This window comes from Anguilla anguilla, chromosome 10 (assembly GCF_013347855.1).
Source record: "Anguilla anguilla isolate fAngAng1 chromosome 10, fAngAng1.pri, whole genome shotgun sequence".
NCBI lineage: Eukaryota > Metazoa > Chordata > Actinopteri > Anguilliformes > Anguillidae > Anguilla > Anguilla anguilla.
In genome coordinates this window covers 20,969,613-20,983,795 of record NC_049210.1, presented here as the reverse complement: position 1 = coordinate 20,983,795, position 14,183 = coordinate 20,969,613, and the positions used below count along the sequence as shown (strand labels likewise).

Genomic DNA, 14,183 nt, shown 5'->3' with positions numbered 1-14,183 from the left:
TAACACATATGCACTCTCTTATACTAACATACACATTCACACAAATGTAAACAAAACACGCAAACACACTCGCATGTGCACACACACACACACACACACTCACTATTTCCTCAAAGCTCTGCAAGTTCAGCTGCCACAGCGGGGCAGTTACTCGGCCATTGTGACGGTGACCTCACTTCCTGAACAGCTCAGTCGGGTCTGTGGAGACCTCTCGCAGTAACCGAACACAAACGCGCTCATTTAAGCATAAAGCCATCTGCGCCGCTCCCTGGAAACGCTGAGGGCGCTGCGAGGCAGAGCGCCTGAACGCGCCCGCGGGGCGGCGAGCTTTCTGCGGCGCGGCTACGAGCGCCGCCGCGGGGCTGCCGTCGCTCTGCCGCTCACCTCCTTGCAGGACTGGATGGCGATGTATTCCGAGAAGATCTTCTTCGCCTTGGAGGCCATCTTGGACTGCGACTTGATCTTCTTGAAGTCCTCGCACGCCAGCCAAAACTCCAGGTTCTCCTCGCTGAATTCCGTGCGCAGGAACGCTCGGAAGGCGGCCAGCCCGTCTGAGGAGGAGGGAGGAGGAGGAAGAAGAGGATGGACAGAAAGAGAGAGAGAGAGAAAGAGAGTTATTACCGGGATGAAGCAGAGCGCGTATAGCAGCCACTGAGGTGGAGGGGGCCGTGAGCAGGCATGTTCACTGGGAAACAGCACATTCTCTGGACCAGATCATTACAAGGAGACAGTTTTTCGCTTCAGGGATTTATTTCAGTCCCGTTCATATTGTGCATTATATTATCTCTGTGCCTTAGACAAGCAGAGACTGTTTCTTCTTTTCTTAATCTCTGAGGGGGCAAAACAAACAGAAAGCCAGGCGCCCAGCTCATACTGCCCCAAAGACACATTGCTCACCATTCTGTTCATATGAGCGAATGCACTGATAAATTCCTCTTGTAAAGGAACGTCTGTTTAAATAAGGGGGAGGTGTGTAAAACAGAACAAAAAAAAAACAAGCAGACTTGAGGAATTGGTGTGTGTGCGTTGGGGGGGGGGGGGGTAGTGGTGGCATAGACTGCTGTTTTTTTTTTATCCTCTTCTTTACCATTTGTTTTAATAACATCCGTAACCTTAGCAACCACGTAAAAGGTTGTCTGCAACAGACCATGGGCTTTTGCGCAAGCACTCAAGGTCGTCAGCTGTTCATTCATGAGAGGATATAAATATAGAAAGTGACCCCCCCCGACCCACCCACCCCCACCTCACTCCACACCACTGCATAGCCCTATTCATCCCTGGGATTAAGGCGAGAGCCACCGGACTGAGAACACACTGCCCCATTCACACAAGCATCGCGCCTGAACGCGCTGGGCAGAGAGGAGGCATGCATGCACACTAATGCGCGCTAACGCACACTAACGCGCACTAACGCACACACACGCATGCACATTAAGGTAGTGTGTTTCCCGTGCCCCTGCAACAACACTTTAAAAATAAAATAAAATAACAGCACCTTATAAAAGCTGTATTGCGGTGTAAGACACACAGAGCTACACCTGAATACACAAAATGCACAAAAGTACCGCCTTAAATTTCACCCACATTGTAATCATTGTAAACATTTTTCCCAGGACTAAGGTTTGGCATACTTCTGCAGAGCAAACGGTGAGTCGATTCCTAGCATTTCACAAAGCAGGAGGCGGGCTGAAAGATCAGCGGGAACGCGAAGGGTCTGCGCTTCGAGGCGCCCCGGACCCGGCGCGCGCGCGAGAAGCCGTGCGGAAAACTTACATTTGTGGACCAGCAGCTTGTCCAGGGACTCCCCCCACTTGAGCGCCTCCTCCGGGCTGGGCCTGCAGATGAAAGCGGATCGGTTCTTCAACAAGCCCATCTCTGCCAGGTTCCTCATTGTGTGACCCATTCGTGTCAGCGTGGCCAGATCCGCTCGAGAGTGTGCCTGCGCTCTGCTCTCCCTCTCTCCTCCTCTCTCTTTCTCTCTCTCGCTCGCTCGCTGTAACTCACTATGTGTGCAAGTCGCTGTGACCGCCTCCGCTGGACACCTCTTATACTCGCTCTGATTGGCTAAGGGAAAAAAGGGGTGGGGTATGACCGTGGAGGCGTGTTGTTCCCCCCCCCCTCCCTCCTCCAACCTTCCCTCCACTTAAGTGTCTGCTGTTCTGCATCGGTTTCTGTAGTTGTTTTAAGACCCATGGGTGCAGTTGCTATTTATACAAAACAGTTTTAAACCTCTGCTCCTCTTTTTCCTCATCTGGGATTTTCCTTTTGAGACATTTCTGATAAAGGGCATCCCAGCCTTTCACACAGTTTAATTTATTATTCCCTTCAAAAGCCATAAACCTGAAAGAAAAATCCATGCATGTGCAGCAGATACAGATGAAAAATGTACTGGCACTATAAACACCCTTGAAAATGTCTAGAGCCTCCATACACTGTCGCTGTGATGGTTAACAGAGTGAACGCAATTATTTACAGCGCTGGATTCCGTTCAAATGAATTTGCGCAAACGACACTGCAAAAACAGGCCTCTTAAACAATCGGCCGTGAATAAACACATTCATCCCTGAATCACATCATGGAAAAAGACATTAAAGAAGACAGGAAAGACATCAGAGTTTCGCGTTTTTTTGTTCTAGCAATACTCCGTCAGGTCTTATTCACAGTACTCAATCCTGCTTTATCATACAGGAATTCATTCCGTCCTCTCAAAGGGACGGAAAGATACAGTGTCCTGTGCTCGGCTTGCACAGAACACCCGTCAACTTCCATAAGCACACGTTCACAGAGCCCCCCCATGGAGAGACCATCACAGAACCCAGGACCTGATTTAATGCACATTCTCTTACAAGGACCACAGAGAACAGACTAACAGCCTGCTTGCAGATTCCTAATCACAGTACCTTCAAGCAGCATATCAGATGGTCCTACAAGCGTCAGAAACTGACCGGCCATCGACGGCAGACCCACAGACGGCGGCTTTTCACGTTTTCACGAGCGGGCGATAGTGAACGGCGGGGAAACGCGCTGAGCCACGGACGCGCAGATTCGGAGCGACCGCACGGACACGCTTCGCCACGGGGAGCGACACGCATACGCGCACGCGTGCCGACAATAGCCTCGCCACCTGCAAAGGCTTCCAGGGCTTGCGCCTAACTGCGAGCCGCGGGAGGGGTCGAGGCAGGTCGCGAGATGCACGTGACGGAAAAACGACCCGGGGTGCGCGGCGGAGCTCTCGCCGACATTCACAGCCCTCGGCATAAACACTGCGCCGATCGCACGCGTTCGACGCATTCGAAGCATTCGAGGCGCATTCTTAGAATGCGTCCGCCGACAGTTTAATAAGGAGCGCGCGCCAGGGAAAGCGGGCCGCGGGCCCGGAGGGGTCTGGCCGGCGGAGCGGCGGTTTGCGAGCGCAACGCGGGACGGCGGCTCTGGCTCGGGGTCCCCCGTCACATTTTTGCACGCCTTAGCGCGCCGGTGTTCTGTTTGGCCAGCGCCGAACGCCGTCTCTCCGCATGTTGACTCAGACCGGGAGCGGGAGAATAAATCCCGGGAACGTCTGCGGTAGCCTGCGGGGGAGCGGGCCGGGCCTCGATCCAGGACCGGACGGCAGGGACGACCCCGTCCTGACCCCCCCCCCCACCCCCCAGCCCCGCGGGAGGAAGTGTCGTCTCCGCAATTCGTAGAGAATAAAAACGAAAAGGGACAAACTTGTTTGGGCTGACGGGAAACGCTGTTTGTAAACAGGAGATCCTCTGCGTGCTCTAGGACGGGCCAGACTGCCCTTGCCAACTGCAAGGTTCAAACCTGCAAAAACGGCATGCAGGCTTCTTAATCTGCGTCTGTGCCTTTTTCAGTCACAGCATCTCAGTTTGTGCTTTAACAAAAAAAAAAAACAGTAAAGCCACAAGCTTGCGGACTCAAAATACCCAGAGAGAGCCAGAGCTCAAAACCCAGAGAGAGCCAGAGGACGCAGTGGCGTTCCTGGACCCGCCGGCCCGCGCGGCTCTCGACCAGCGCCTCCCCGCGGCCTCCTCGTTCCCCTGCCCGCACAGATGGCCGGCGGCACGAGGCGCGACAGGAAGTGGGCAGGAACTCACTTGACAGACTTCATGGCTTTGTCCAGCTTGCCAGCCGGGGCGCCCGCGGGAGCCTCGCTTTTCCTCCGGAGGAAAGTCAGCCGGTTCTTCATGTCTTTGGCCCTGGAAAAAAAAAAAACAAGAGAAAAGGAAAGATGAGAAACCAAACTCGCCTCACCCGCACTTCAGAAATGTGGTTAAACTGCGGTTCAGAAGCACAGGATAGCGCAATACAAGCTGTCACGGTCCATTTACATTCTTCCTGCGGCGCTGCAGTGTTCCGAGGTAAGACTCGATGCGTTCTCTCCCCCTCTCTCTGACTGTCTCTCCTTTGGCAGCGTGCGGCCGGCCTTAGGTAGAGCATGGAACTGAAGTAGCATAGCGTGTAGCGAGGCTCCTCGTCACAGTGGCCCCTCTGGTCTCCAGGCAGAAGCAGTTTGGGCCAGGGCCCTGGAGGCAGGGCACGGGGTCCCCCCGCCCTACAGTAACACGCTAGCCAATGTCACCCAAAGGCTCATGGGAAACTTAGCTCGAAGGCTCGCCTGCACGTGCTCACCGTTTTTCATAATCGCTCTTCTAACCTCATGTGGTTCCCCCCAAGGGATGCTAATAATTCCTTTCTAATTAGCGGTGGCTACATGCACAACCCCCCATTCCTCCTTTACTGCATCTCTCACAGAACCAGAGAACTACATGAGGTTGCTCTCTTCATCAGCGAAAAACCTAGAGAGAAGCTGCATGCCAGTCATCTCTGTGTGGAATGGAGAGTGTTGGAGAGATAAAACAGGGCGCATAAGTTAGCGTGCCAACCAGGCTCGGGACTCGGCTCTGCTTGTGGCACCAGTATTTTAAAGGCAGCATCGCATGGAGGGAGAAAGAGAGACTGGCAGAGGAAGAGAAAGAGATTTATGCAAGGAAACTTGTGGGAAGATTGGGACAGGAAACATGGATGACTATTTTCAATGACTCCACCATGCATCACCAAGGTAACGAGAGGTATGATATTTTCTTATTTTCAGAGGCAGACGAGGACAGAATAACACACGCACACACACCTCTGAATGTGTGTGAGAAATACTGTCACATTATTAGCAAGGGGGCTATTTTTAGACTATGGCGTATGCATGTAAACACACAGTAACATGCACCTACCAGCATAAAATCTTTCAGCTTTGAAATGGTATAACAAGGGAATCTTACAAAAACACTTTTTTCAAAAGTGAAAACAATTTTAATGATGTAGAATTAAATACAAATATTTAATGGTCTGTGGAAACTATTTTCAAACTAAATAATTGTTTTGGTGTTCGGAAAATATGTGTGGGTCCAACGGAAAATTATATTTTAGGTCTGCTTTCAACAGACCCAAGAAAACTCAACTGAATGGAAGTCTATGAGACCAACTGCCCACAGAAAAAGAGAGAGCGACTAACTCAAAACTCCACACTGCCACCTGCAGGCAACCCAAATGTACTGCACTTCAGAACAGCGAAAGCAGCGCTGCACTGGAGTAGAACAGCCCTGCGGTATGCTGTAAGAAATCCAAGATTCAGACTGCATCACAGACAACACACCCGTGAAATGAGTGAAGGTTGAGGCAGACAAACTTCATGCCATGTACCAGGCATTTTTGAGGAAATATCACCCCAAAGAAGTGTATGAGCTTGAAAGTTGCAAATTGCCCATCCTGAACGTATTTGCTTGTTCTCTCTGCAGAACGCAGGCTGGGAAGGAATGGCGTTAATCTGCACAGCTGGCGCTCGCGTTAGAAGCGGCACTCTTGGCGAAGTCATCCACTTCGCTTTGATCTGTTCGCCGTGACACCGCTCTGAGCCGAGCAAGGAAGCGCAGTTCACTGATAAGCAGTGGCCAGCCCCTATGGGTAAAGCCACCGCTTCCCCAAACCGCTGCGCACAGAGGCAATGCTTCCTCAACCATCCAACAGACGTAAGGGCGAAAAATGGAAGGTCGCGACGTCACCAAGTTATAGAGCCAAAGGCCATTCGGTGCACCCTCAGGCCGGCTCTGGAAGCCTTCGGAGGATTAGCCTTGTTCAATGAGTCACCAAAAACGAAACCGCTGCTCAAACCAGCCATGATGAAACCCTCAGCCAATGGGCAGCAGCAGTAGACCACCGCTCCGCTAGTAATCTGACAAAAGCCTTTGTGAATCTTCACACTTGACCCTGCGGATGCCTCTGTGGAACGAGAGCCCACTGTGAGTGATTATCACACATTAACATCGCAGCTAATGTGAGGCAGCTCTCCTCAGCCCCTGCACAGGCATCTCCCTGAGCTTGGTGCAGTAAATGAGGCTACATTCTATGAGAAATGGACAGGGAGAGAGAGGGAGAGGGGGAGAGAAAAAGTGCCAGCAGGCTCAGCTTTCTGTTGCTTTCCTATATACACACAAGCCAATGTGAAATTCCACAGAAAAAAAAAAAAACTGCAGAATGACAACGATGTTGAAAACATGGCTGGTGTTTATCAAAAGTTCAGTGCAATCTTGTCCATCGGCCACCCGTCCGATAAAGCCTCCCCTACTTTCCCATAAGTCTCCCCTTTCACCTTCCACACTCTTCATCTTCTGACCCTCAGTACTGGACACAGCATTGCGGGACACAGTGTTTTACAGGAAGTACATGGCCTGTGTTTTCTGGCAGAGTCCCATCGCAGATTTTGCCATCTGTGCGATGTCACAATGCTCCCATGTGGCACAGTTTCGGCACAACGAGCCTGTTGGCCTCTGTGATATCACAATGCTCTGATATGTCATGATGTCTGTACTAGGGGGGAACCATTTCCCCAGCTTGGTCACAGACCAACTAGATACTCGATTGTGTGTTTTCAACAAGTTCTGCCTCCCTTCCATTGATGCCAAAACATTCCAATTAGATGGATCATTGGCAGATTAAAAGATAAGAGGAAGCACAATAAAGTTACAGTAGACCAGAAACTCCTGTTAATAACCAATTAAGAAAATACCGGAGTTAAGAAAATGGAATATGGAAGCTCAACATGTGGCCCCTCTGACCTGAGATGAATGTTTGGCTGCCAAAGCTGTTACACCCCCAGTATCTGGCATACAATCTACATTTTGACCACAGAACCACTGGGTCTCACTGGGGGAAGCCCCCCCCACCCCCCTCTCCCACACACACACACACACACACACACACACACACACGATGCATTCCTGTCTCACTCTCCCACTCAGAGGTGTTGAACCTCTTTTGAAACACACCATTCGTGTTAATGTACTCCTAATTTGTCTTACAATTATTTCTAATTATCAGCGGCAGCAAATGAATGCATCCGAATAGATAAGCCGAAACAAATACCCCGGAACAGACGCTGCTGGAAATCCAGGGCTGAACAAAAACAGGAATGAGAATTTAAGAAGTAAACGTGGATATAAGAAAAAAGACTCAAATCCAGACGCAAGTAAATCTGTGAGAAAACCTCTCCCAGCTGACAGAATCACTCAGAGGGGTCATCTTACACACATGCATGATCAACGCCCAAGTGCCAGCGTCAACTCCCAAAACAATCGCTTTGCGCTTTCCCTCTCGGGAGCCTAAACACACACACACACACACACACACACAGGCAAACACATGCGCGCACACAAAAATGCACACACATCTGGACCGAAAATGGAGGGACAATGTGGGTGCCTACCTTTCCAGGTACCTCTCCGAGAAATCCACCATGGTGTGGAGCATGAGTGCGTGTGAGTGTGTGTGTGTGTGCACGCGAGTGTGTGTGTGTGTGTGTTAGTGTGCTAGAGCACCGCGCTCAGGGAAAAGCAGTTAGCTTTCACATTCCTCTGGATCTGCAATGCTCAGACCATCCTTATATACTGCACAAGCTGGGCGGGACTTGCGCTGGCCCAATCACAGCACAGCTCTAACCCCCACTCTCAAGTGAGTGTGTATTCTTCCTGCTACTCTGAACTGCGCAGGCCACAGAGAGGATGATCACTCACTGCTGAAGCCGTTATGATTATTTTATGAATGAGGAGGAAGAAACCTTGTGTAGAAAAAGAGAAGGAATAACTAGATTGAACGCGAACGTCAGCAAGATCAAATGCAGCAGATTTCAATGAGCCACTGGACGGACTGTCTGATCGCAGTCCAGCTGTCTGGACATCACATATTAAATTTCCTGCAGGTCCGGTGTGTGTGTTTGTTTGTGCGCGTCTGCGCGGGCGTGAGTGTGTGTGTGTGTGTGAGAGAAATAGAGAGAAGAGAGAGAGAAAAAGGGAGAGAGAGAGATGTGGTGCATGCCATGAAGATGGTGATGGGAATCAACCCATAAATATGTGATGCAATTTCCTGATGGGCAATAGGAAGTGGTCACTAGAAGTCGTTGCCCAGGCCCTCTATGGGTTGTTGGATGGCTCGTTTGGTTTAGGCACCACACTGTGTTGAATGGACGAGCCTTGGATCAAATCCAGACCGTGCCAGTGTTAAGTGCAGGTTAGAGGCCTGCATTCATCGCCATCTATTGACCCCTGCAGGTCGATCGGGTGCCTGTGGACTGCATGTGAAAGCCACATACGAGAGGTCTTCCTCCAACCCTGCTCTGTGCGAACTCAGTTACAGCGAAATGCAAGACTGCACTGCGGTGCAACGCTTCTATTATAACAGTTTAAGACAGAGTTTTGTTGAAATAGTTTTCTCTCATATTTAAGCTGATTTTATGAAATTCAACTAATTTAAATGACTTGATGTGATTAAGAGAATGCTATTCGGTGAGGTGTGAAGTGAATTTCCAATAGATTGGCTGGCTTTTTCAGAACAAAAGAAAATGTCTGAAAGCAATCTTTGGCAATTTTAGCTTCTGCTATTTCAAGTTCACAAGCCACCACTAGCACTGGCCAGCTCTGCGACAGTATCGTTCCTGAACTCCCAAGCTGGAAAAACATCAAGATGCTGTCTGTATACTTTTTTTGGATAAGCGGATGTATTTAATCAATGCAAAAAAAAATTGGAAAGACAGGCCAGTTTTCCAAGGAATAATGCATGCGCTGCCAAAAAACTCTAATCAGTTTGCTGTATCAATGATGTTTGCGGTGGGTTGGGGGGTGGGGTATTTTAACCCGGCTACACACAAGAAACACTACATGTTGAGAAGACCAGTAATTCCCAAGGACCACGAGAGTTAACATACCTCAATGAGGGGAGATGGAGGGGACCAGCTCCATTAAGAACTGTTTCATAAGGACATTCAGAAAAGAATCCCGCTTGGAATGCCATTGCTATGGATATTATTACAGCATCTCTCAATTTTGACACCGTATGCGTAAATTAACTGATAGTAACAATCCAAGTTAATTTAGGCAAATATATAACGATAATTATATTTCAATCAAAACTGAAACAGAATACAATTATCAAGAAAATGTATCCAGCTGTGAAAGTTATCAGTGAAGAACGGAGACTGTAAATACAGAACCGCCATTTCTGCAGCTTTTCCGCCCCATATGTAGAGCATGCTTGTGCTGTGCGTGTTATAAGAGTGTGGGATACAGCTGCAGTGTTAACACAGTTCGTCATTCATTTAGCAGACACTCTTATCCAGTGACTTTCACCAATTATATTTTTTACATATGATCGTTTTATACAGCTGGATGTTTATACAAAAACAATTCAGGTTCGGCACCTTGTTCAAGGGCACAACGGCAGTGCCCCAGCTGGGAATCAAACCCGCAACACTTGAGCTCTGAGCCCAATTCCCAAACAATATACACTGTGACCCCATTTTCATATCTCCCCTCTCTCCCTAGATCTCATAAGGTAAGAGAAACAACCAGTAAGCACAATATCTTTAAAACATGAACATTATTTTCCACAAGAATAATGACCAAACACGCTTTTTACAAAATTACTGATAAGCTATATGCATGTTTTTTTGTTACTGAGCAAAGCAATAACAAAACTGGGCTGAGATAGTACTGCTGGACAGGAAATCAGAGGATGGAAGTGCAGGCTTTATCTTTTAGAAAAATGAAAAGGGAAAAACGCCTGTCAAAATGTTCTTCCCTCAAAACGCCGACTTGCTCTCATATTGTGGGTGTTCCTGTTCCTGGTGATAAATGAGTACATTTAGCCAGAGGGAGCTGGGAAAGGGCCCGGGCAGATCTGAGGTCCATCAGAAGCACCCTTTACAAACACGGGGAAGTCTGCTCCGAGAAGCAACTGAAAACCTCGTCATTCCAGAGGACAAATTTAACAGAACATCTCTTTTGAGGACTAGGAGCAATGCGTTGTCATTCCGCACCAACACTCATTTCCGTTCTCCTCCTTGTCAGGGTTGGCAGTGTAGCATCACGGTTATGGAACTGGGCTTGAACTCTGAGGTCACAGGTTAGATTCTCAGGTGCGGCACTGCCATTGTACCCACGAGCAAGGCACCCAACCTGAACTGCTTCAGTAAATACCCAGTTGTGTAATATTTGGATTGTATCTACAAAAAAAAACAGGTTAAAGAAAAACCATACTACTGTACTGACACCAAATCACAAAAGGATACACTGGCCCCTCCCATATTTCAACAAATTTAGGTGATTCTGCACCACAAAATCCACACGCTCTGGACAGATCTCCATTTGTGCATACAGGTGTCGAGTGTGAATTCCGAAAACGCAGTCACTGGTAAAACAAAGAAAAAAAAACAAAAAAACAAAGAGCAACCGTCTCCACCCTTTGCCAGCACACTCCTTTCTCAAAAACTTCCCGAGAGCTTCAGTAGTATTTTGAGACGAGTTCCTGTTTTCGGCGTTCTGAAATAGCGCTTTAAGTGACATGTCCATCTGAAACCGTGGCTTTTCCAAGGAGGTTCCGCGTGCGGCTGGGAAATGCGGTAGGGGGGGGGGGGGGGCAGCCCCACGCGGGAACACGGCACGGAATCGGAGCCGAAAACAGGAACCGGACCCTTCGGCCTGCATTGTCTGTCTGCAGATCTGGGGCGGCCATTGTGTCCGAGCCCCTGCCTTCGCCTTGTGACCGGACCTCCAAACAGGTACCGAGGCACACAAGTTTCACAGTCAGCACAAAGCGCTCAGGCAAAAGACCCGCACCCCACCCAGACAAACACACGCTCCGTTTTCCCCCCCATTTTTGACTTTTTTTTGGGAGAAATGTCATGCCATTTAGCATTTTTTCCCCATGAGAAGGACATGATAGCATTTCTGACCCAAACACCCTCAACAGTCTTTGGACCCATTTAGAGTAAAGTTTGGGGGGGGGGGGGGTGGTTGGGGGTGTGTGCGCAACAATGATGTAACACCATATCTCTCCATCTTACGAGAACATGTCTGATGTTTGAGCACGTTCGTAGATTTGGTTTGGGCCAGACCCTGGCTATTACACCTGACCCAGGTACAGTCGTGAGGTTATTTACGTGAGCCTGTCTAGTGCCAGCCACCTGATCTGGGGTCAGTCTGTATCTGAGGCGGTGGGAGGGGCAGTACTGGTCCCCTGGCCTTCCCACAGCCAGGCCTTGGCACAAACACTGTTGCCTTTCATCCTTAGCGGAGAACAGTGTGCCCTGAACTCAGCGGGAGGCTGGTTCCCTCGATCCCGCGTTCCCTCTCTCCTTCCCCAGCGCTGCTCCACTGGAATTAGGGAAAGGGTTACGACAACTTGGCAACACAACTGCCAATTTGGAAAAGGACCAATGGCTGACCAGATGGAACATTAGAAAATGATTTGTTCACGTAGCAACAGAAGCCCCAGGCAAAAACCACTCTTTGCTATCTCTTTCTCGCTCCATACCTCCATCTCTCAGTCTTTATGTATGGGCGGTCTCTCTCAATCTCTCTGCTGTGAGTTCCCTGCTTCTGAGACATGGCAGAGAGGAAATGGGGGGCAGCTGTTGCACTCCACAAACTCACCGCCTGCCCCCCTTTACTTTCATACAGACCCACGGCTCCCTTCTTGACCCACATCTCTACAAGAGCCCCCCTCCCAACCATAACCCTTAATGCTGCCCTCCATCTTAAACAGATACTTGAGCTGCTACCCAATCATCTCACACACGCATGCACAATGTCACGATCTCAGGTCCTCTGACACACACAGACACACACACACGCATACACACACACACACACACAGACAGGCACAGACACCCACACACACACACACACACACAGACAGGCACAGACACACACACACACACACACATACACACACACACACACACAGATAGGCACAGACGCATACACACACACACACACACACACACACACAGACAGGCACAGACACACACACACACATACACACACACACACACACAGACAGGCACAGACACACACACACACATACACACACACACACACACAGATAGGCACAGACGCATACACACACACACACACACACACACACACACACAGACAGACACACACACACACACACACACACAGAGGGGCATTATTAATCAGTTCTTTCCCCCCTCCATTCTCTCTCTCCCAAGCCCCTGTTTGAGCTCTGCGAAAGTAATCTCACACCACTTTCCATTAATGTAGGTCACCCAGCCCTCTTCTATTACCGGCAGACACTGGGGAATATTTAGGGCTTAGAAATCTCAGAACAACACAGCCACAACATACTCCACTGAAACCGGGAATCAGAAGGGTTTTAGGAGAGGCCTGTCAAAATGTGCCACTGTGTTCAATCAGATGGTCACTGGTCTGATTCAAAGCATATTATACCAGAATCATTTCTATTGTTTCACTAAACTCTTATTTACATCATAATCAATGCTCTCCATTTCACTAAAATCATATTCAGACCTATTAGCATATGCCATATGGAAGAAAGACATTAAGACATGAAGCTGGCGAATGAGAGGCATCAATTGTAAAGCACTTTGGATAAAAGCGCTATATAAATGCAGTCCATTTACCATTTACATGAATAAAATTATGGCAGTCTCCAACAAGGGGGGTCACCAGAAACTTTACATTCAATACTGAAACCTGCATAAAATAAAATCTGCATCTAAAAATCTCCAGTAGCGAACACTCTTTGAACTAGAGCAAGTTGTTAATTTCTGCCCGTTGGAGATCTACGTTATAGAGTTGTATCTTTAAACACTATTGCTTGTACCAAACACAAATTTTACACACTGTGTCCGTTGAGAGCTTTGAGGCCTTGGAATAGCCAGCGCTGGGAGATCCGGGGGTGCGGTTGAGGAATGACCATAAATAACATGGGAACGAAATCCAAGGTCTCGGAGTTGAGCGCAACATGAGCGGCAGGGAGTCCCGACCGCATTGCCCCAAAAAACGTTCTCGGGTTTCAGACCAAAGACATTTCACTCCACCAAGAAAAACAATTTAAAGAAAGAAAGAAAAGAAAAAGAGTGATTACAACCCCCCCTCCCCCTCACACACAACTCAATCCGGAGGGAGTGTTTCTACACTGGGAAGGGTAGTTTAACTTTGGGGGTGTGAACCCAGTACCCCCGACCCCCGACACTCAGAACCTTGAGTATATCAATGTCCGCTGAGCTCACAAGACAATAGAGACTCTGATTGGTCCTTCCCTTTAACCTTTTCCAAAGAAAAATGGTATCAAAACAACCGGAACCTGCTCCCGCCGACCCCCGCTGTCCACCCGACCTACAGTACAGGCGAGACAGGTATCTTCGAGAAACAACAAACGAGATGAAACAATTCATGCTCCTATTTTCCTGTTAAAAAAAAAAACATGACTGAAGTCTGGTTCCTTCGTGCTACTAAAAAAAATACTGCATACTTTACCCAGCCCACTAACAAGAGGAAGCGGATTTTCCCTACCTTACAAAACAATAGAGGCTTTGAGAAAGAAACAGACCGAGACAAAGTCCTCGGTTAAAACCGATCGTTGCGGCATTGCTAGCAAAACTTACAGCACGACTTTAGCGTGCTAAAGCCCTCAGTGTCTGCTGCAGCCGGTTTAGCCCGCCATGACCCTCAGCGCTTGCTGCAGCTGTTTGATCCCGGCTGTTACACGGCCAGGGACCACAACACTTTCACTTCAAACCTGGTGATTTCCACACAACCGAATCTCATTTCAGGTTAGAGCACAATTGCTAAAGACTGGGGGGGCGTGTT

The 14,183-nt window shown here is 48.9% G+C and overlaps 1 protein-coding gene across 11 annotated transcripts in view; it reads right to left on the bottom strand.

Moving 5' to 3' along the window:
• LOC118237513 (regulator of G-protein signaling 3-like) overlaps positions 1-14,183 on the bottom strand; it is a 121,172-nt gene that overhangs the window by 2,063 nt on the left and 104,926 nt on the right. For 9 of the 11 annotated variants that reach the window (XM_035436293.1, XM_035436292.1, XM_035436294.1 and 6 more), the window contains 3 exons: positions 4,101-4,202; positions 1,774-1,835; positions 385-551 (listed from right to left, as the gene is read on the bottom strand). In XM_035436293.1, coding sequence (XP_035292184.1) covers positions 385-551; positions 1,774-1,835; positions 4,101-4,202 — 331 coding nt within the window. Of the gene's footprint in view, positions 1-384; positions 552-1,773; positions 1,836-4,100; positions 4,203-4,334; positions 4,800-7,759; positions 7,919-14,183 lie in introns of those variants that run through there. The other 2 variants (XM_035436302.1, XM_035436301.1) reach the window with 2 other exon arrangements.